The sequence below is a fragment of the Fusarium pseudograminearum genome, chromosome 1 (genome assembly GCF_000303195.2).
Source record: "Fusarium pseudograminearum CS3096 chromosome 1, whole genome shotgun sequence".
Lineage (NCBI taxonomy): Eukaryota > Fungi > Ascomycota > Sordariomycetes > Hypocreales > Nectriaceae > Fusarium > Fusarium pseudograminearum.
The window spans coordinates 119,491-141,658 of NC_031951.1; the positions used below are offsets into that span (position 1 = coordinate 119,491).

At 46.8% G+C, this 22,168-nt stretch overlaps 11 protein-coding genes across 11 annotated transcripts; 4 read left to right on the forward strand and 7 right to left on the reverse strand.

Moving 5' to 3' along the window:
- Nucleotides 1–93: 93 nt before the first annotated feature.
- Nucleotides 94–1,798, reverse strand: FPSE_07842 (uncharacterized protein; the record flags this gene model as incomplete). The annotated part of the gene is made up of 4 exons (XM_009260960.1): nt 94–886; nt 935–1,056; nt 1,108–1,691; nt 1,759–1,798. 4 exons carry the CDS (start codon nt 1,796–1,798, stop codon nt 94–96), a joined length of 1,539 nt encoding a protein of 512 aa, XP_009259235.1.
- Nucleotides 1,799–2,236: 438 nt separating this feature from the next.
- On the forward strand, nt 2,237–3,794 carry FPSE_07843 (uncharacterized protein; the record flags this gene model as incomplete). Its single annotated transcript, XM_009260961.1, has 5 exons — nt 2,237–2,453; nt 2,507–2,613; nt 2,665–2,839; nt 2,901–3,309; nt 3,365–3,794. 5 exons carry the CDS (start codon nt 2,237–2,239, stop codon nt 3,792–3,794), a joined length of 1,338 nt encoding a protein of 445 aa, XP_009259236.1.
- Nucleotides 3,795–3,923: 129 nt separating this feature from the next.
- FPSE_07844 (uncharacterized protein) lies at nt 3,924–5,441 on the reverse strand (the record flags this gene model as incomplete). The annotated part of the gene is made up of 1 exon (XM_009260962.1): nt 3,924–5,441. The coding sequence occupies one exon, from the start codon at nt 5,439–5,441 to the stop codon at nt 3,924–3,926; it is 1,518 nt and encodes a 505-aa protein (XP_009259237.1).
- Nucleotides 5,442–5,955: 514 nt separating this feature from the next.
- On the reverse strand, nt 5,956–7,095 carry FPSE_07845 (uncharacterized protein; the record flags this gene model as incomplete). The annotated part of the gene is made up of 1 exon (XM_009260963.1): nt 5,956–7,095. The coding sequence occupies one exon, from the start codon at nt 7,093–7,095 to the stop codon at nt 5,956–5,958; it is 1,140 nt and encodes a 379-aa protein (XP_009259238.1).
- A 785-nt stretch (nt 7,096–7,880) lies between these two features.
- Nucleotides 7,881–8,672, reverse strand: FPSE_07846 (uncharacterized protein; the record flags this gene model as incomplete). The annotated part of the gene is made up of 1 exon (XM_009260964.1): nt 7,881–8,672. One exon carries the CDS (start codon nt 8,670–8,672, stop codon nt 7,881–7,883), a length of 792 nt encoding a protein of 263 aa, XP_009259239.1.
- An 834-nt stretch (nt 8,673–9,506) lies between these two features.
- On the forward strand, nt 9,507–10,349 carry FPSE_07847 (uncharacterized protein; the record flags this gene model as incomplete). Its single annotated transcript, XM_009260965.1, has 3 exons — nt 9,507–9,911; nt 9,961–10,167; nt 10,227–10,349. The coding sequence occupies 3 exons, from the start codon at nt 9,507–9,509 to the stop codon at nt 10,347–10,349; spliced, it is 735 nt and encodes a 244-aa protein (XP_009259240.1).
- Nucleotides 10,350–10,800: 451 nt separating this feature from the next.
- FPSE_07848 (uncharacterized protein) lies at nt 10,801–11,253 on the forward strand (the record flags this gene model as incomplete). Its single annotated transcript, XM_009260966.1, has 1 exon — nt 10,801–11,253. The coding sequence occupies one exon, from the start codon at nt 10,801–10,803 to the stop codon at nt 11,251–11,253; it is 453 nt and encodes a 150-aa protein (XP_009259241.1).
- Nucleotides 11,254–11,841: 588 nt separating this feature from the next.
- Nucleotides 11,842–12,894, reverse strand: FPSE_07849 (uncharacterized protein; the record flags this gene model as incomplete). Its single annotated transcript, XM_009260967.1, has 2 exons — nt 11,842–12,459; nt 12,526–12,894. 2 exons carry the CDS (start codon nt 12,892–12,894, stop codon nt 11,842–11,844), a joined length of 987 nt encoding a protein of 328 aa, XP_009259242.1.
- Nucleotides 12,895–13,897: 1,003 nt separating this feature from the next.
- FPSE_07850 (uncharacterized protein) lies at nt 13,898–17,411 on the forward strand (the record flags this gene model as incomplete). Its single annotated transcript, XM_009260968.1, has 9 exons — nt 13,898–13,940; nt 13,997–14,003; nt 14,058–14,570; nt 14,625–14,866; nt 14,917–14,998; nt 15,049–15,185; nt 15,239–15,323; nt 15,371–15,503; nt 15,558–17,411. The coding sequence occupies 9 exons, from the start codon at nt 13,898–13,900 to the stop codon at nt 17,409–17,411; spliced, it is 3,096 nt and encodes a 1,031-aa protein (XP_009259243.1).
- Nucleotides 17,412–17,608: 197 nt separating this feature from the next.
- On the reverse strand, nt 17,609–19,352 carry FPSE_07851 (uncharacterized protein; the record flags this gene model as incomplete). Its single annotated transcript, XM_009260969.1, has 3 exons — nt 17,609–18,109; nt 18,159–18,849; nt 18,916–19,352. The coding sequence occupies 3 exons, from the start codon at nt 19,350–19,352 to the stop codon at nt 17,609–17,611; spliced, it is 1,629 nt and encodes a 542-aa protein (XP_009259244.1).
- A 988-nt stretch (nt 19,353–20,340) lies between these two features.
- FPSE_07852 (uncharacterized protein) lies at nt 20,341–21,421 on the reverse strand (the record flags this gene model as incomplete). The annotated part of the gene is made up of 2 exons (XM_009260970.1): nt 20,341–20,984; nt 21,046–21,421. The coding sequence occupies 2 exons, from the start codon at nt 21,419–21,421 to the stop codon at nt 20,341–20,343; spliced, it is 1,020 nt and encodes a 339-aa protein (XP_009259245.1).
- Between the last annotated feature and the right edge of the window lie 747 nt (nt 21,422–22,168).

The following is a 22,168-nucleotide window of genomic DNA, read 5'->3' on the forward strand; positions in this document are numbered from 1 at the left end:
AAACGTTACTAGCTATGTTAACTGAACATGGACCGCCCTTTGACAAGTAAATTCCCACGTGTGACTTTCATGCATTTATCTACATTCAATTAATTATAGATCCGGTGTTGGTTTGAACTGCATCAAGTTGATCCCAAAACTTGTCCCAGGGCCAGTCATCTGAGGAATAGCTTTACACCAATCTAACTCGCGACTATGCCCATGATGTGTAAAATAGTTTAACAGTGTCGCTTGAGCATAGCAGGTTATCTGAGGGCCGAAAGTACCATTCTCAATGCGATAGCAAAATTCAATGCTTTGACATAGCAGCCGACTCAATCTGTCAGCATCGACCTGGAAGACCTCCAGCATACTGGGTGTTATGCCACTGTTGAGCGTCTCATCCTCATATTGCAGCATCGTGCTGTCATTATGGTTTGTCGAATGTAAAAGCAGAATGGTGTCAAGTATATCAAGCATGATGCTGGAAGCAAATATCCAAGCACTGGCGCTTGCAATAGACGAGAAGATGAGGGCAAATGGGAATAGTTTCTCTTCGTGGTCTTCGTCAGTCGGGTTGCTTGCTTGGGCAGGAACAGACCAGTAGACAAGCGCTTCGCTTTGAGTCCATATCTGTTCACTATAACTGTTTCGCCAATGATCGAGTTCACGGAACTTCTGGATAAGTGGTTCGACATATAAGAGAAACCTCATGGAGCTGCTACTGGATCGTAGGGTCTCATGGGCATTGGAAATAATCGGAGGTATGTCTATAGCAAGGTCTAATAGTCCGCCGAATGAGATAGGGTTGGAGGCAGGCCTGATTTGTCGCCATACGTGAGGCTCGAGTATAAGAGGGCGCTTCTGTACCATTGCTTGGATGACCTTGGACAGTGTAAGCGCAGGCCTAAACGATTCCACATAAAACTGGTATTCACGTACACATATCACACACAGACGATGGCATAGATCGCTCCAGCTCTGTGTAGTGTTTCCCGAGACGACGCGATTGCGGAGCATTTCAGAAATACCCTGCGCGTGTGCATTCCAGCTAGAACTTGTATGAAAAAGAAATAGCTGTTTTGCGTTAGTAAATAATCACAACTATATCGGACGTCTTTTTCTTACCTCACAAGTAGACAGAATAACAATGGCAGCAAGGCTCTCGTCACTGCTCCCATCTGATGGACTATCTAAGATACTAATGATCTTGGACAGAGCATGGTTGTAAAGTTGGACTGTCTCGTCATATGAAATGCCAGATTCTCTGGATACACGAATTTGAATGGCACAAAACGCCAAGAGGGAATGGTCCAACGCTTGATTGGGATTCGGCATATGGCATACCGCTTTAAACCAAGACGAAGGGGTTGAAGTTGAGTCTTGGCAGCTTTCGCCGACTCCGGGCACTGGATAGTAAATACTGTCGGCGATAGAAAGTGCTTGTAATCGAAACGTTACTACTTGATACGTTGACTTGGACGAATAGAGCTGGTCGCGCATTTGCTGTAGAGTATGTAGCCAGTCGACTGCCTCTGTCGTCTCTCGTATACGCTCTTCAAGTCGTGCACATTTCACAGCGGTCAGTGCAGAGACATTGGGTTGGGCCTGAGTCCGGTGAACCCAGAGTGTTGACCGCTCATATCCACGACAAGGAATTCTTGCTTTGAGGCACCGGTGACATTTCGGAGTTGTGAGATCACACTGATGAGCTATTAATAATGTGATCAGAGCTGGGAAATAACGTTGGGGTGTGTGCCTTGACGCGACGCCTCTTACAGTCATGACATGCCTTGGATTTCCCAGCAATGCCGACCATGTTGCGAAGGGGTTAAGGGGACCTGAATAGCTGTGGTTATATGAGAATGTATGCAGCACTAGATCATATTTGGTACCAAACTTCGAAATGTCTTTCAGGGTTGTTGGAGAGGAAACACGGATTGATAAGAGTGAGAAAATGATGACATTGAAGTGGCTTGCTCATGACAAACGAAACTAAGCCGGATATAGTAGCATCATTCTAGGTATTTGACAGGGAATCAAGCCGTCATACCCCACTCTCAGATCCCGATGGCGACTTAACCTCATTGAGAACCATCTTTCGAGCATGTAGTCAAGGATAGCATTTGTAAGAGCATTTCTAAGGGTTTGTCTAGCTATAAGAAAAAGTGCATCCCACGACAATAGCTAAATTCATTGCATCAACAATCGTCTCTGAAACTTCCAACTTGATTATCTACACTGCACTATACACAGAATGGCTGAACACAAGCAAGATCCCAATCAACTACCATCGCTTCCTCCTTCTTCGGACGAATCGCAATCGCAGCCAGAATTGCCGGTGGAAAAGCAATCAGCAGATACCATTGGCCCTGATAAGGACTTTGGTCCTCCACCTGATGGAGGATTGAAAGCTTGGTCGGTCGTGGCAGGAGGCTTTTGTGCCGTCTTTGCCAGTTTTGGGTGGATTAATTGTACGTTTCTCTGACATCCATCAATTGATCTCAACAGTCATTAACAGCGACAGGTATCGGCATATTCCAAGACTACTATCAACAGAATCAACTCAAGTCATATTCATCCAGTACTATTGCCTGGATACCTTCAGTGGAATCCTTTATGATGTTCTTTTGGGTATGTCTGTTCTAACATCCGCTAGCTACATTTTTAATAACTGATTTACAGGGTCCTGTGGTCGGTAAAATGACAGACGAGTTTGGTCCCCGTGTACCGATCCTTCTTGGTTCATTTCTTCATGTTTTTGGTCTGATGATGACATCGATATCCAAGGAATACTACCAAATTCTCTTATCTCAAGGTTTTTGCAGTGCTATAGGCTGCTCATTCCTCTTCTACGCTCGTAAGTTCTTGCATTTGGCTTCACACATTTCTCTACGAGTAGCTAATTAAGTCCCTCAAAGCTATCGCTGCTGTTGGCACTTGGTTCCTTCGACACCGCGCCATAGCATTCGGCATTGTTACTGCTGGCTCAAGTCTTGGAGGCGTTGTGCTACCAATCATGGTAAACCATCTTGTCGTCAGGATTGGTTTTGGCTGGGCGATGCGATCTGTCGCATTTCTCTTTTTAGGTCTTTTGGTTATCGCAAACGTTACTATCAAGTCGCGACTACCGCCGCCACGAAGAAAGTTCAACCCCAAGGACTTTATTTCACCATTCCAAGAGATGCCTTTTCTGTTTCTCACTATAGGAGCATTTCTTCTGTACTTGGGTTCCTTCCTACCTTTTAATTTTATCATTGTTCAAGCAAAAGCACTTGGAGTATCCCCCAACTTGGCTGAGTATATGGTCCCCATAGTCAACGCAGCATCGTAAGTCCTCTAGTTATTATCATTTCACCCAACCAGTGGCTTACAAATGTTACAGCACCTTCGGCAGACTCCTCCCGGCTTATCTAGGCGACCGTATTGGTGTTTTCAACGTCATGATTCCTCTGACTCTACTTGGCGGCATCTTTACTCTTACCGTTTGGCTCACAGCCCATTCTACTGCGTCAGTTATAGCATACGCTGCGTTGTATGGCTTCACCTCTGGGTGCACACTATCCATTGTCCCCGCCATGGTTGCTTCATTCTCAGACGTACGCAGTATTGGTACACGCAATGGTTCGCTGTATGGTGTTGCCGCCTTTGGAGTGTTGGTCGGTAGCCCGATTGCTGGAGCTATAGTCGGTGATCAAGGTGGCGATTTTTCTGGATTGATCATATTTTGTGGTGTGTCCATCCTTCTAGGTGGAGCATTTGCAATTGTCTCAAGGCAGTACCTAGTGGGATTTAAATGGAGGGTAAAAGTGTGAAGTATTATTGAGCAGTCATACAATTACACTTCAGTGGTGTCAGAACCCGTTTATCAGGATGAGAATAACAGTAAAAAATCACAATATAGCACCAAACTACCCACTAAATCTTCTATACCTGCAACTATCCTATTTCCATGGTCCCCCAGTATCACGGAACACCTCCTCCCACCACTCCTGATTCGGCCCATGAGGCGCCGTCTTCTCATGCTTACAAATGTCATTGAATTGCATCTTGTTCAACCTCTCATCTGCGGTCCCATTAAACTGCCTTGGATATCGATCCTCTTCTTCCGCAGATAATGCCCAGTACCTAATACGTCCGTTCCTCAACTTCAGTGTCACGAGAGATTCGTCAGGATGTCTTAGTTCCAGGCCAGACTTGACAAGCTTTCTCAGATGTTGGTAATACCAAGGTTTGTGCCACCATGAAGACCTTCTGTCCTTCAAGCTGTTGTAGTGAATCATAACAGGAACTGACTCGGTATAAAAGTTGGCGTATAGCGGCATGTCAGTCCAGTTGGCTCCGCCTACCATGTCGCTCAATGGGTTCCTCGCAGCCTTGATATCGTCTGGGAGACCTTGTATGCGTGAAGGTACGATACCTAAAGCCTCAGAATGTTGGTCAATATCTGACTGGTCACCCAGTCGAACAAAGTCTCCATGCTCCGATTTATCCCGGTTCCTTGTCTTCGTAGTCTGCACTGATATCTGCTGGCCATAATCGAGGCCCGCATGAAACTCAAGATTGCTGTTCATAACTTCCAGCACATTTTGCGTAGGCGTTTTATTTTCTCTTTGCCATTGCCGCAAGATCTCCTGTTCGATAAAGACTTCACCTGTGGTGGCCTGAGAACTATACATGTGAATGCCCAGACCGAGACCCCTCTCCATCTTCTCCTGGGCATGTCGTAGATAACGTCTTACATCACCCGCGGGACCTATCATGATGCCGTCATTAATCCATTTAGGTCGAATCTTCTCGTTTTGTGTCATATTCTTTTCGGTCTCGGGGCCGTAGAGATCTGTTCGCAATGGACTCATGGGCCACTGGTCGCACCGCATGTCCGTACCAGCCCTCAGAGTGCCAGGGTAGCAACACTTTCCAGACCCAAAGAGTATAGTTTGTCGCATTGGCATTGGACCCCTCCGGTTCCATTGCTTGTATAACCTCTCATTGGCTTCTCTGTTTATCTTGTGGTATCGTTCGAGGAGAATCTGCGCAGGGAGTTGGAACCAAACATCGTAGCCGTCAATAACAAGTACAATGTCATCTTCGTGTAGCTTCTCGGAGGGGTGTGCATTGGGATGCATTGCAGTATCAAGGTATCTGACAATACCAGGCGTCTTTGTCAGCATGTGACCGCCGCGCCATCCCGAGATTGAGCGATGGTTTAGGCCCCAGTTAACAATAACCGGACTTGGATATCCAAGTGCAAGTGCTGTAGTTATAGTTTTGCAGAGATCGGGACTCGGCGAAGTGGCTGGTACGATGAAGGCGAACTTTCGGTCGGCATCATCAGAGCTGAGGTTGGTAGGTGGCCAGCTTGTCGAGCATAATAAGGCGAATAAAAAAGTAAAGATGATAAATACATAAACAGCAGGGGGTACTCGATGGGCCCTAGGGATCACTAACTTGACAGCCATGTTAAAAACAATGGGAGAGAAGAAGTAAGCTCTGCCAACAGGAACTTTACTCTAGAACGGGTTTATAAATCGTAACACTTTCGTGAAAATGACACGTACATATCTTGTATTAAAGTCTGTTGGTGGAATGTCTTGTGTATGTGTTTCATATTCAGCCTTTTGACTTGATACTACTTGCTTGGCAGGCCGAAATACCATGCAAGGGTGAACGGCTGAAAATACGGAACAGAGTCAACTAGGGGCTTAAGTTTAGCCATGTGAGACACAGCAGTCCTAATAACCAATGGCATCTTTCAGAAGTAATCAGAGGGAGGAGAAGGAATGCAATTGGCAGTACCCTAAAGTAAAGCTCAATAAAAAGGATACCGCAAGCCAGAAATAATACATCTAAAGAAACAGAAAGTAACATGATTTTGAGTATGCAAGCATGGCCATGTCGCGTAAGTAGTATCTGATCATAGTTAGATGTGCTGCTAACAGTTGGCATAGTGCATACAAGTATTGAAAGACTGCACTACTCCCCAACTGCATCATAAATTGCTTTGCCATAAGCAGCAGCCCTATCACTGCTCACAAGACCATTATCCATCTTGTTCATCGTGTAAGAGATCGTCATGCGTCTGTCAAGATCCATGACAACAAAAGAACCACCCCAACCACACCAAAAGCAAACGTTGCCTTCTGGCATCCAGTCAATTGCAACACAAGGTGTCAACCCAAACCCAATTCCGAACTTGAGGGGAAATTTCATAACCAAGTCTTCCCCAGACTGCTGCTCTTCAAATATCAACTTGACGGTCTCTTCTTTCAAGATACGTTTGCCAGCAGTTTCTCCTCTCAAGGTAATTGCGGACATGATACGGGCGAGCGACCGAGAATTGCCATGCCCATTGGCAGCGCCTATATCTGCCTTTTTCCACCCTTCACTGTTTGCAAGATTGGGATCAATGGGTGGGTTGAGAAAGGTTCTTCCTTGCATGGACTTGGCATCGAGATCTGCCATGATGCCTGAATCCTCTGGAGGCACGATGGGGGTAATCCTGTCCCACGTGTTCTCCAAGGCACCGATCTGGAAGTCGGCGTCCAGTGGACCTGCGATCTCGGTGGCGACGAACTCGCGCAGCGACTTTCCAGAAACTCGACGAATGAGCTCTCCAAGGAGATGTCCATAATTCAAAGCATGGTATCCAGAGGCGGTACCTGGTGTCCACCATGGAGCTTGGCGTGCTAACATCGGTGTGCTTTTCTCCAGATCGTACACGTCTTCGATTGAAAGGGGCTCGTCCCAGCCCGGAACACCAGACGCGAAAGAGAGTAGGTGTCGGACAAGGACATCTTCCTTGCCGTTCTGCCCGAATTCGGGCCAGTATTTGGAGACTCGCTCATTGACATCAATCATGCCTCGATCAACCAGGATGAGAACTGCAAGACTGGTGACTGTCTTTGTGCTCGAAAAGACATTGACGATAGTGTTTTCCTCCCAAGGTTCCTTGCGCTCTTGGTCTTTGTGTCCGCCCCAGATATCCACGACTATTTTGTCGTTGATGTTGACAGTTATCGAAGCCCCAAGCTCTTCGTTGGACTTGATGTAGCCCTCGAGGAGATCGCGAACTCCTTGAAATGGGGGGCTGCAAATACCGTGGACGGTTTCCATATTGACCTGATTTTTTCGTAAAAGTTGAAGATGATAAGTGGTGGGACTGCAAGAGAATCGAGGGAGTAAACTTATGGTCACAGCAACTCTAGGGCAAGCGGTGAATATATATGCTGAGGGGCCGCGGTTAATCAGAAATGCTAATGGGCGGGGTAGGCAAAACTAATAGGAATTTGTCTTTAGGTTTGAGCGTTTCCCTAGGTAAGTGCGGAAGCTACGGAAGAACTGGGTGCGTCTCCACTGATATCCACAAGAAAAGCATCGTGAGAGTATGGTTGGTGCGAGATGCATCTTGGCGGCTGTTGTGATGACTTGTGATGTGTTATGTGTTAATGTTGGTGGAGGGAAGAGAAGAAAAAGCTAAATGGAAGCAAGTAAATAGCGCATTTTATGCCTATCTAAACCTTATATTAAGGTAGGGTAAGAAAATAAACAGGTCTTTTATAAGCATTAGAGTCATAATGCTTAAAAAGAGTGATTTATAATAGAAACCTTATCTTCAGGTGAGAGTATGGTGTCTCATATTGCTCCATTAAAATATTGGTGAAGAACTTGTATCTAATAGTAACTAAAATTCACAGAGACGGACCTCTTACTAAGCCCCGGACTTGAGACTTCAACAGCAGCACCAGCACTGAACGCAGCCACTAAAAGTTAAAGAATGTTAATTCAATCGATAGTAGACGCTAATGAAGTATAGACATGAAACTAAATATGTACAACTGATTCAATCTAAAAGCCAAACCATGACCACCAACCAGCACCTACGTTCTGAGACACACCACCTAGTTCAAGATATCCTTCAAGTCTCGCTTCGAGTTCCTCTTAATACCGCACTTGTTAAGACAAGCATCAATGCCAAGAGCGATGTTGGCCGGAATATGCTCGCGGAAGGACTCGATATCCTTGCCATCGATGGTCTGAACACCGCCCAGAGTAGCTTCGAGCACGTCCCCTCTGAGGGAAAAGAAGTTTTGTGCGATCTGGTTGACACCAGGGTCGACATTGTCGAAAGCAGCGACAAATACAGCATCCTCGCAATCAGGGTTGAATTCTTGATGAATAGCGCCCTGAGGAAAGACTGACATCTGGAATGTGTCCATGGTGTTGGCGATGGGCTTGCCGCCATTCTCAACAACAAAGTTGGTGACCAGGCGGCCCTTGACAACGATGTTAAGCTCCGTAGCTCTGTTGTGAACGTGGGCGGTATTCATTCCACAGGGGCCAAGAAAGGCGACTGTCATGGAAGCGCCGTTGCCGATAAGAGCGGGCATGGTCAAAGAGGTAGCGGAAACAGATCTTCCGCCCTTTCCAATAGCTTCTCCAGCTCCAGTAACGGCTCTGAAGTCAAAGACGAAATCTCCAGGTTGGTTCAAGAGCTTGAGTCGTTCGACTTGTGTGGGGGCGGTGATGATCTTGGAAATGAGATCTCGGTCACCACTCCGTGTGTTGATAGGTACGATGGGAGGAAGCATGTCATCAATGCTTTCAGCCCTGGCTTGGTGGGCAGATGACTGAGGAGCCCAGGGAGCTGCGAGAGCTGTGCTGGCAAGCAGGAGAATCGATGTGAACTGCATGTTTGTAGATTGTGTGTGGTGGAAAGAGAAAGGGTATCAATGAATTATTATTGTAAGAAAGAGACGTTGTTGAGATTGAACTGTGCAAGTAGTTGATGCTGTTCGAGTGATTGATGATGATGATGATGTTTTTGTAGCAGATATATAATTGCTCTTATATGTTTGTCGTTTCGTCAACATCGGCTCGTCGGGTATCTGAGGATTCTCAGCCCCCAAGCAATGTCAGCACTACTGCGCATCTAATTTCAATACTTTCATCTTTATTTCAGTCGGTGAGGCTGTGGTCATCCAGAGTCATCCTGTTGTGCATAGTAACACAAAGCTATTCCAGACAGATAACGACTGGCGTAAATTAATCCACGTTAGAGGATCACTCAGCCCAGATGGAAATAGAGCTCTAGCAGGGGACAAGGGTCGGCAGGTTCCTCCTTTTAGTGGACCAGTTCGGGTAACGTGGTCACCTAGTGCTGATGAAACCTGCGCCACGCATCAGCTATTGGGTAACAAACGCAAACTAATCAAATCCTTCTGTATTTAGAATTGGGACTTTGGAGGAGGATTATCTCCTAGGGCTGATGGTAAGCGGTCTCTGATTTCTCATCAATGCCGATTGGTTATCTGGTCAGGCAGTGTCAGTTGTCAACCCTGGCTAGTCTGATGCCAAGCGAGGCTTACTTGCCCGAGACCCTAGATAACTCGGATATCCAACTTCTGGGCCGAAGCCAAGCCAATGGGGCTGTAACACATGCAAAGCAATAAGAATATAAGGTCCCCGCGTGCAAAAGCCTATTAGAAAGACTAAACATAAGCTTACCCAACAACTCTATTTTCATCATGGACCTGAGCATCCCATCTGGCTACGAGTCATACTCAAACCGACTTGACCCTCATGACGAAGTCGACAATGGCCATGCTGAAAAGGCAGCTCGTCTGAGTTCAGATGAACAAACTCTTCTCAAGCAGCGCAGGGCGCCGCCAAAACCCAAAGGCGGTGCTCTAGACACCATCCGTCTCGCCTTACGAGTTCTTATCCTTCTCGTCAACTTGAGCATTCTTGGCTTACTGGCACATGGCGTTAATGTTTGGCAGGCCACACATAGCTCCATTGACAGGAACGATGATGGCTGGGTGAGAACTCGATGGCCTTCCATCAAGATGCTGTCGACGTGGCTTATGCTGGCCGTTACCATATTCGCATCTGTCGTCCAACTAGTCGCACTTGTGACGCGCCTCAGTTTTGTAAGTACCCCGAAGATCTACTCTCATACCATATCTAATCATAAAGTAGTTGCGTTCCATGCGCGATGGCGTAGTACACAACGTTACTGTCTTTGTCAGCTCCGGGATTGTCATTGGTGGCTGGATCGCAGCGACTGTGTATCTCATTGTCGATAAAGAAGTTCTGCAGAACAATCACTGGGATCTCTGGTCTTGGTCCTGTCAGAACCGTTCACGACGAAGCTACATACCCTGGGCAAGCTTGTGCACAGAGATGGTAAGATACCTCCGCATGTATTAAATCTGCGTCAAAAATACTGACTACATGTACCACAGACGTATGCCTTTGCTGCAAGTCTGAGTGTGGTCTTACTGGAGATTGTTACCTTGGTCCTCTTCATTATCTCTATGCGAGGAATGAACATCCTTGGCAAATACAACAGGGCTAGGTCAACTTGAACGTTCGGTTTGCGACACAATAGTGGCATCAAATGTATCGAGAGGGAGAATCCGTTTATATGTATAGCCTCAAGAGAATAATATCATGTGATTTCTGCACTGCAAGATAACGAGATGCCAAGAACTCCTACATGGGATGTGAGTCGATCTGTCAGCAAATTATCCTTGTATAGAAATTTGCCCGAGCTATAAAACCAGCAGAGGAAGCGACACCGCCAGAATGCAACCTCACAGTCAGTGAAATAGACCAGCCTGACTAATTCACCCTGTCTCCCCATATATAAACACGACTCGAGTTAAGATCTGTTTTTCTGCTTCCCTATCTTATTTCCCCTCATTTAGAAAAGCCCGCAGAATCTCTCGAAACGCTGCAGTTTACCACCGTGTAATAGTACCATATCCAAAACATCGAAAACCCGGCAACTCATCTTCAGATAACAAAGAAGACAAAATGTCAGTTTCCTCGGAGGCCTACGCCATCATACAGCAGAAAAAAGCAAAATACTGCCGCTTAGCCGACACTCAACAATGGGATAAATTCGACAGTATCATGCTGCCCAACGCGACATACTCGTTCCACGAACCTAATGGAAGCGTGATTACGCAGGACGGCGTGACCTATGCATGGTCGTCACGAGCGGATTGGACTGCTTTCTTCAACAATGCGAACAAGGATTTGCAAGCCATCCACAATATCGGTCCTGCTGAGATGGAGCAGATATCGCCAGATGAGATCAAGGCCAGTTGGTCGGTTATATATCATGTTGGCAACAAGGATCCCAACTCGGGGGCCCATGGTACTGGAGGCGGGTACTATCACGAGACCTGGAGGAAGGTTGGAGACGACTGGTTTATGGAAACACTGAGGATGGACCGATTGTATTGGAAGCTTTTGACACACTGAGACACACATAGGCTATGCCACGTTGCAGGCATTTGTAAATACTATGAGAGTTATGAAACGCCTTCTCCAGAATCTCCATATGGGAAAGAGTAGAAACATCCAACAAATGATCTTGATATAATTTTGATACTAAAAAACAAATTTAAACAAAAGACAAGTAGCGAGGTCTATGTATTATCAAATGGAAAAGAATACTAAGTATGCCAACATGTAATTATAGTAGAGACCTTTGTTCGACATTTAAATTTATCTTGCTACTAACTATTAACATTTCCACATGAGGTTATTGGCAAGATTCTAGATTGTCTTTGATTATGTTTCATAATTAAGAACACAACTTTACTGCACCTCAACTCCAGGGTAGCATGACTAGGGTCGACGGCTTGATGTTTCATTTTAGCCAGTGCAGGGGTTACGCAGTTGAGTCAAATTATACTATCCCTACTCCGTACAGAGTAGTGCGGATACCTCACACTTTCTTTCATCTTATTAGCCCTAACAATAGGTAGCATTAAACTGCTCCTCTCTCTTTCTGTGAATACCACGATAGTACTAAGCAATTGGTATTTATTGAGGGCTTTCAATACCTTACATGCAAATCACATTCTGGTCAGTTTTCCAATACTGCAACTCCCTGAGACTCTCAACCGGAAATAATAACAATTCCACCACAACACCAGACTGGCATAGTCCCACACATTGCTCGGCAGTGACTTGTTTATCCTTCGAAACACCAAGATGGTCCAGTTTCCGCTGTATAGTATCGACCAAGCCTTGGGCTCGGTTGTGTATACCCCGAGCTTCTTGAATGAAACTGTACAGCTTTGGATCCCCCATCTGTCGCTGCTCTTGGATCTTGGCTTGCTCGACCGTCGAGAAACAAGACAAGGTGACTCGCAGGTCTGATTCCGCCGACGACCAGCTTTTGGACCAGCTATCCTCAAAGGAAAAGAACAAGATCTCGACTTTGATACAAATTGTGACACTTTCTGACACAGTCCTGCTGCTGGAGCCAAGACTCATCATGACACCAGCATCGCCACCAATTCTGTAACCCGCGACATAGTAGTCTCCCCAACGTTCTTTGAAGGCGGTCAATCCGCCATTGTACTTGAGAGTTTGCAAGGCGCCTTCTGATAGCTTTGGCGGCCGTGTGAAGGTAACGGACCCAGCTCGGTAAGTTGTCATGACTGATGTTTTTGAAGCCTGGTGCAAGAGCCCTGTTAGTGATTTGTATGTACGAAACCAGTGAATTGATATGGGTCTACTTACATCTTTGTTTTCCATCACATGTCTATCATACTGACAAGACACACTGGCAGAGACAACAAAACAAGATATACCAACCCCAACACCAACGCTAAGATGATCAGCGGAGGTAGATGAAGATGTGGATTCACTGGATTTGTAGGACGCATCGCCGTCAAATGGCTCAAAGTTGATGTATGATCTGCGCAGTGACTCGGTGTCAAAGGCGGAATCCCGCGAGAACGGGTCAATTTTTGATGATGATGCCGTTTTCGTGTTGAAGAATGACCCCAAAGCAACAGGCCGAGTGTGCCACGGCAGCCGAAGGACCTGTCCAGTTGAAGCCTGCCTCGCAACACTGGTGATCAGAGGGTCGAATTCATCCACAGTCATCCTTGACGCTGGTAGTCGCGATGATAAAAAGAAAAATTGATTAAAAGAAGAAGATGTACCGGAGCGATCCAGCGCAATGATTACATCTGAGGTGAGGCAAGAGGAATGTGATCAAAAGAAAGTGGCTTAGAAACAGATCAGTATCATGACCTGTGTCGGTTCTCTGTTGATGCTCGTGGCTGGACTACAGCAGCTGAGCTGAACACCATGCTCTGCCTACATCAAACCATAGAAGGACTATGCACACATGCTGTAACGCTCAGTGATGATCCCTACCAAGATTGGAAATCAGGCGCTTGGTGGCAAGCTGACAGAATAATAGTTTTCGCAAGAAACATGCCATGAAAGTCGGTGACTCCTATTACCATGGAGTGAGCTGAACTTTATGTGTAGACCCTATTGGCTAGCTAATGATGGGGACTTTCTAGGCCCCGTTGGATTCAATAGCGCGTTTCTACCCCGCGTCCAACTGAGACAATTGTGCTACAATACAACCAATAAGAGTCACCGAACTATTGCAGGGAGCAGCTGCATACCAGTCTCGTCGTGTTTATAGCATACAATAGTGTACTACAAGCGAGCAGTCAGCTGTCTAATACGGAGTAGTCTAATCTCCATATACTACTAATGGAGTTAGACTATATTTGCATTTGCACTTATCGTTTATTCCTGGCTTGCTGAACTGGAACATGTCCCTGGTCTTATTGGGTAATGTGGCTTGCGTAGTGATATGTATGATGTGTTTGATACGAGAATTGATTCAGACCTGAGTCCAGGCCTAATCCGTTGAGGATACTGTACAGGAAGGGCGGCAAGTATTGATTAGACATGGTAAAAGAACGTTGAATCCTGGTGGTAGCAGTTCAATATAAGAATAGACCTCTCAAGCTTTCATTTCCATCCATCATCCTCCATCTACAGGTACAGCATTCGCCTTTATATCACTTCCTCTTAACCTCATTCTATATCCGTCTCCTTCACTCAGGAGTACAGACTACTCATCATGGCACTTCGTCTGGCGCCATACAACAATGGCATGAGACTCGGTAAGCATGATAACCTCTAACTTCAGCCGTTCAACTTTCAACTAACTAGACTCAAGGCCAGGGGTACGTCGCACTCAAAGCTCATCTTTGTGATATCTAACATCATTTCCACTCTAGATTCAACTCCTACACCCAGCAGATCTGTGTCGACGATGCTGTAGTCACAGACCCTGATCGCATCGACAACCCAGTCACCAACGATGGATTTACCATGCGCGACTTGAGGTTCGCTATCAGTGGTGCTCATACCACACACAGTCCCAGCAGCGAAGAGAGTGGCGATGCTGTTCTTGTGTCTCCAGCAGGTGAGGAGGGCAACGATAGCACTGCCCTTGCAGCTCGCAGTTTTGCTTTCCAATTCCAGCAACGAGCCGAGCAGATCAAGAAGCTCATCGAGGATATCAATGCCTACGAAACTGAGCTTGAGGACGTTTCTAAGGCCGAGACTGCTGAGCGACGAAAGAAAGCCCAGATCTTGGAAACCAAGCGCATCAAACTCTCCAAGCTGAAGACTCTTGAAGTGACTGAGGCTCTCAAGTCTGCTGAATCCAAGGGCTTGGCTGAAGAACTTGCCAACCGTGGGCGAAGCCAGGTTGTCACTTACACTTCCCGATTCGTCAGTAAGCTCAGGTATGTTTTTAATATCAATCCATGTTGCTACGATCATTGCTAAAACTGGACCAGTGAGGTGACGGACGAGATGAACATTTCTGGCTCCCTGTCCATCAAGTATGGCGCCATTGGCGGCTCCGGTAAGGGATCATTCATCGACTCTGACAAGTTCAAGGAGAGCGACTTGAACTTCTTTATCAGTGTCAAAGTCATCAACCAGTCAATCAATATCAAGGATGCTCTGATCTTCCAAGCACTGCCCTCTGTTGACGATAAGAACTTTGTTGACGTCTTTGGAGACTGCTTCATCTCTGGTTAGTCACCCCGTCTCCCACAACTGCTTAGGTGCACTAACCCTTGCTAGGATTCCTTGAAGGTGGCGAGTTCAATGCTTTGGTCAGCATGAAGGTACTAAACAAGGACAAGAAAACCGAAATTGAGGCAGAGTATGTTCTCATGTAATATGAATCTCTTCCAAAGCTAACATGACTTCCAGGGCTAAGGTTGCCATGACCATCGGGCCGGTTGAGCTCGAGGCCGAAGCCAAGGTAAAGGTGGCCAAGAACAACATCCAAGCCAACACCGAGACCACAATCCAAGTTGGTTGGTCTGGCGGTGGAAGTATCAAGCCAAGTATTACTCCCCAACTTCACTTCCAGTCAAGACCCACTAACTCGTAGTGACAGTGGACGAGCCTTGGAGCATCGATACATTGATGCAGACTGCGGCGAGATTCCCAGACCTTGTTGCGAAAACCCCGCAGCGAACTTAGTGAGATTCACCTTGACATACAACTAATTCAATTCTGACTTCTCTAGTGCGATCCTCACCAAGTACGAAGCTCTACGAAGCTTCATGGCACTAAAGCCAGAGAAGCTTTTGCCTATCATGTACGAGAATGCTGCAATCTATACCAACGCGCTTCTGGATGCATACATGGACTATAAGAATGTGAGTCAGACATCGTGAAACGATGATAGTCAGTGGCTAATACCGTTCTTCTAGATCTACCGAAACATTTCCTCTGATCTCTTCGACATTGACGCCGGGACAAAGAAATTCGACAAGCCAATGGACTCAGGCACTCTTGCTGACAACACCACCCTTACCAAGGTTGATGATGAGTCAAAGTTCTCAGCCAGTTATAAAGGAATGGAACTCGGCAGAAGAGCATGCCGTTTCCAGATGATGAAGATTGTCACTGAAGTGGATCTTGTCACGTCGACACCCAAGCTGGCAACCGACGAAACCCGAGGTGAACAATTCCAGAGCCCAGTTTCATTCAGAGAAAGACTGCCAAAGGTTGTTCTTGAACGAACCCCCCGGAAGCTTCAATTGTTTGGCGATGAAGAACAGACATACCACCCTCTGCTCGAAGGGTCATCTGGTAGCAAGGAGGAGGCAGACAAGGTTGCCTCTCTCGTGGCGGACAAGAACGACATCAGCGAGCACTTACGGCTAGCCCCTCCAATTGGCTCAGATGAGGGAACTCTGTTCTGTAACCTTGACTTTGTCAAACCTACCTTTGCTCTGCTGCAGATCATCGTCGAGATCTCAGACCGTGGCGTTGTGAGTGGTATGAGAACTCGATACTCCAACGGTCTCGTGACCAATCTTGGAGCTGTTGGAAGTGGAAAGCAAGTCACTTTGAACTTGCATCCTGAGGACGGAGAGAGAGTCGTCGCTTGTTCAGTCGAAGTTGGTCGTCCCACTGATGAGGCCAATTCCAAGGAAAGGGTCACTGCTGTTCGTCTGTACACCAACCGTGGGCCTGATCTCATGGGTCAAGCCGACAACTGGCAGGCTTCTGTGGAAGGCAAAGGCCAACGTGGCAACACCTCCTTTGAAGGACTGACTTTGAAGCACTATGACCCTTTGCTGGCCGGTGGTCATCTCAAAGGCTTCTGGGGACGAAGTATCAACACTTCAACCTCTGGTAAGCGAACTGGCCTGTACAGAATGGGTCCGATTTGGGGAGACACTCAGGACAATTCCGTTGGGGCTGCGGGACTTGAGAGCGGAGATGACAACGAGCAGGACAGACCAAAGACGGGAGGTGTAAGAGCACTCGATATTGGCTGGAAGACCGAGACCAACATGGCCCGCTCCACGACAGTGCGATTTGAGAAGAGTCTGGCCTCAACACCGAGAGTCATCTATGGACTTCGCCAATTCGACATCATCTCTCCTCATGGTCCCAACATTGCTGTTGAGACTCTCAACCTTGGCAAGGAAGGGTTCGACCTCAAGCTACAAAGCTGGAACAGTCTTGTGTACAACACAGAAGCCAACTGGTTGACACTTCCCAACAACAGTAACATCAACTTCCAGTACGGCGAACTGGACAGTTCAGAGCTGCCTGGTCGGGCGCCTACCCAGAACGCCAGCTTCCGCGTCTACTTCGCCAAGCCGTACAAGACCGAGCCCAAGGTGCAGTGCTGGTTCACATCCATCGTGCAGCCCAAGGGATGGCGATCTCTCCGATGCACCGTCTCCAACATCACACGAACTGCTTGCACCGTGAACATGGAGACGTGGGCAGGACGACAGTTCGACCGCGCAAAGGTCATGTGGCTGGCGTGGGACTCTGAGTACGATGGCAAGAATGTTCGCTCTGGCACAAACTTTTTCAAGAAGGACGCGCCGATCAACGATTTCCCCTGGTACAACGGGTCTTTTGCCAAGCAGCCTGTTGCATTCGGGGCTCTCTGTCACATTGACTTCCCTGAGCAGGCGACGAATTTGCGATGCTACGCAAACATTGCTGAGGCTACTAAGGATAGGCTCAAGTGGCAGGCTGGTACCTGGGCTGATACAACGATGGACACGACTGGTATGGTATGGATCGGAATGGACTAAATTGTTAGCCTTTACTTGGTACAAGTTGTAGCTTTTTTTTATGCGAAATTCGCAGCAGACTTCATAATTACTGACATATCCTTAACTACTGGTTCTTTAGTATTGTTGTACTTGTAGTTTTCTAATAAAATACCAGCAAGCTATATCTACTAAAACTTAAATGAGGAATTTATTGAACAGCCTATAGTTAGGTATTACTACTCCTTCCAGCCTAGTAGACAAGGCGTTCTGGTAGTGTTTTTTACCAATGACTTAAATATGCCACCAAACACATCAGTAATGCCACTATCCTTCATTGCTGAAGTAATATACAAATCGATTCCTTTGTCTTTGGCAAAGTCTTTGACTCGAAGGACTGTTGACTCATCTAACCAATCAGTCGCCAGATCGTGCTTTGTGATTGCAATAACGACTGGGGTAATGTCTTGGGCGCTGGCAATAGATCCTCTAACCTTTGCCCTTTCGTACAGTCTCGACAGCACTCCTATGTCAGCATCTATCGCTGGGCATGTGATAATGACGCCATGGGATTCAGCAATAGCCTCATCAACGAGAGGCTGGAAGCAATCCAGCCCTGCGGTGTCAATTAGTTCTACCGGGTACTGATGGCCTTCGTGAAGGGACTCAAGTCGACGTCTAAGCTCGATTGTTGAATTATTAGAAGGGGTGAACTTATCCCCACGCTTATTACTACAGATCTGTATAGCCAGTTAATATCATGATGTTGAGAGGCTAGGTTTTGCTTACCCTGTCGACTAAGGATGTCTTTCCAGACATGTTCTCACCCACAACCGCAATGACAAAAGGATCATCTGCTCCCAAGGTCTGGTAATTTGGAGACACTTCTCTGGGCGCACGGCAATACCAAGCATCATGGGGAATATCTGATAGTCTCAGTGGTAGACGAATGAAGGATATAACTGACACATCGTTGAGGCTGACACCAGAAAACATGGACCAGGCCCTGTTCTGCAATGTCGAACTGTTCAGCGAAAGGTCCAGGGAATATGTTCTGACCCTTTTGTACACCCAACTCTTTTTCAGGATAATGGAGAAGGACCTCTTTGACGCGTGAGTGGGGGCATGGAAAGAACGCGAGGCAAATCTGTCCTCTGATGTTGATGGCACTAAGAGCTGTGTCTCCGATACATTGTTGCTTCCTGTGGCTCGGTCGAAAGATTGATCGTTGAAATACGAAACTAGATTTGGACGCTGAACTGGTGGATGAAGAGCTGTTGGTATACGGGCGAGTGATCCAGGAACAATGGGAGACCCTATGGTAGATGCGTCGCCTGGTATATAAACAGATCCAGCAATGCTCTGCAGATCATTGCCAATCTGATCCATAAAAATTCGCATTTCCCGATTTTCAGCTATTATCGTGTCCATCTGCTCAATTAAAGCTTGACTTGACGTGTGCGCCTCAAAGTCTGATTCGCTGATAAAGGTTATTTAGTTCCATGCCATAAGAAAAAAAGGGTAGAATTATTCAGATGTCACACACCTCTGCAAAATACTAAGTATAAGCACAAAAGCAATTTTATTCTCCGACAACCTCTTGATCAAGTGCGTAGCCTTGTCTTCTTTCATGGCCCATCGAATGCGCCTCCACGCTGAACTCTGCATTGATGAAATCTCTGGCCAGTCGCTGAGAAATAACTCCAGGTCTGTGAAAGTCATGACAGCGCGGCTCAAAGAAATAACAAGATGGTCCAGCTGTACCATGACCTTGCGTCTAGCAGAGATGCGGGAGAATCTATCGACGAGATCAGACATCGACACTAAGGCAAACCGCATTTCCGTCACAGCATGAAGAATGTCTTGGGCGGACTTGGGTGCTCTGTCGACCTTGTCGGCGAAATTCGTAAGTGTTTGGTACACTACAGTTGACAGGCTGATGAGGCCTGCTATTGAAGCCGATATGCTTAATGGGTCTGACATTGTGAGCTAGGAATTTTGTCAGAATTTCCTCCAAGGACAATCAATATGCGAACTTTACAGTGATGAAAAGTCCATTTTCAACCCAGCTCAGCCGAACTTGAAATACAGGTTGGTAAGGCTGACACAGTAGACGAACAACCCCGCACATCGATCAACTGGACGAATAAGCAATCTCAGTGGCTGTATAATTCTGCCTTCTTTCAGGCTGATGTGCTGACAGCGCATCGCCCATAGGATATTTTTATAGACCACTGATACTGTATCAAGCAGGTGAATTGGGGAACATAGAACGCTAATACGATTATGAAAGTGACTAATGCATAGTAGCAAATTGGGAAATCTAGACCTATTTCACTCTATCCTCACCTCGCCATTCGCTCCTCTGATAAAATAAACAGAATAACCTGGAGGCACTGTCACCCAGCCCCCTTCCTTTGCCATGCCGAACCAGGCTCCTCCTCCGATTTTCCGTTGAAATGCACGATCGCAATTACTCCAGTGAATTGTTTGACCGATGCCCTCAATTGCATCTTCGGACTTTTCATTTCTGGCCTTGTCAAAGGCTTCCTGATTGTAAGGTTGTACTTCCTGTTGATTGTTAATTACTTGCAAAAGGCCAGACCACAGGTGTCCTTCACCATTGCTGCGTTTGTCGACCCCCAGCTCAAATGATATCGGTGTCTCGGGTTTGAGGCTATTGTTGATTGCTCTTTGAATGAATTTGCATTGCTGGAAAACTGAAGTTACCGGTCCATCTAAAATTTCTTCCGCCCGCCATGTGACCTTGCACGTGATGCTCTTGCCATTATAACGCTCCGCTACCGTCATTATCTTTGCAGTCATTAATTAACTTTTAAAAGATGCCGATGCTATCAATGCTAAACAAGATATGCCCCCTGGAATTCGCCGTTTTCCCCCTAATGCTGAAGGCTCTGGCCACAACCCTAAACATACACTCCAGATAGACCCTGGCTCCCCCTCTCGTCTCTCATTCCATGCCTTGTGCCAGGTATTCCTTGGTGTTGGAAAATGTTTCTGATTCGGTGTAGAACCAAGGCTCATCCGGCATCTCATTTTCCTCCTTGGTAATTATTAGGGGCTTGCCCTTGTAGTCAACGCGGAGCCCAGGGTAAATGAAGTTGCGCCACATGTACAGCAGGATGTTGGGGTCCTCCAGGCTTGGTGCAACATGGGGCGAGATGAGCTCCTGATGCTTCTCGGGTAGGACTGACCAGTGCAGCCCGGGGTACAGGTGGTGGACTGTATGGTATCCATTGTTGAAGCACAAGTAATTGAGCGTTATGCCGGTAAAGTTGCGTGCAAAGTTGTACTTTGACGTCATGTCGCATCCGTCGTGCTGGAGGAAGTTGAGAGAGAGAATGCAGTACTTGGCGTAAAACTGAGGCAACAGCGCAAACCAGATCCATCGTCGCCAGTCGATCAGGATCAGAACGCCGGTGGTGCCCCATACAGCAATTTCCTCAATTTGACGCTGCCTCACGATAGGTCGATTGAGACGGGCTTGAGCTGCAAAGTAAAGCTTGTCATCCTTGTTTCCGGAGAGGACGACATGCCAGAAAAACAGCAACCCATTCAGGAGATTCCAACTGTATCGAACCTTGGTGGTGCGCACTATTGAGGGTGGTCAGCGTCTCGAGGGCGAAAGGTTCACGGTTTTTAATAAAGCACTCACTAACGTCTCTTGCCTGTTGAGGATACTTGTGATGAGACAAGTTGTGTCCTGGAATAAAAATGGAGACGGCGCCGCCATACTGCAGAGACAGGCAAACTTGGTAGAACTTGTTCCAGTTCTTGGACCAAAAGACGGGCAGGTGAATAGCATTATGTGTCGTGACAGCGCCCATGAAGGAGAGCTGAAACAAGGCAAGCCATAGTGAAAAAGAAATCCAACCGCCAGCTGTGGGGGAGGTAAAGTTGTGCCAAGTGATCAAGAAGACGGTGAAGAAAAGCGCAGTGCTGACAAGACAGCGGACATCCTCGTTATGTCTCAGTAGCGGTTTGTTGTCGAGTTTGGAATGCATCGGCGGTTCAATTTGCGTCTGCGCCATTATCTGCACCGGTTGTGTAGCTGTCATCCTTTTGGGGCCACGGTGTTTTGAAGGAACTGCTGGTGTACGTGAGTTATGTGGACGGGGAGCACAAACAAGGGTAAGGTAATTTGACTAGTCTAGTAGTATATGAGGATAGGGGCTGATAAGATTCGGAAAATCCTTCTCGCCAATGATTACGTGGGATTCGCTTCTATTACGGGTCTTTGACCAATCATTGATCAATACGCGTATTCGACACTGCTGACTTTTTGCACAGCCTACTCAGTACTCAATCTTGGAGGCCACTACCCTGTATTCCCCTCAACTGAGTCTTGTCAAGGGTCTAATTCAATGTCTATCTGCGGCGTAATAAAGGCAACACGCTCTGTTCCGAGCGGATGGCTCGGACTGTAAAGTCCCTTCTCGGACTGACCCGACATGATGTGCATGCGCCATTGACTTTTGAACCGTTAATTGGCTTGTCCTGGAAGGATGACAGGGCCTAGCGTTTGTGCTAAATCGACAACAACAGTATGACGTAGGAATCTGGCCACAAAGTCTGTCTCATGACACGATTGCGGACGGCGCTTTCAGTCCATCGACTTGTGTGAAAAAGGAGTTATTATATTAAAGTATTGGTGTTGGGAAGTCGGTTATATAAAATCAATATGGAGATCCCAATCACACACAACAACATATGTGCCAATCAACATTTAATTGCCAAAGCCTAAATCTACCGAAATCATTTCCGATACAAGCATGGTC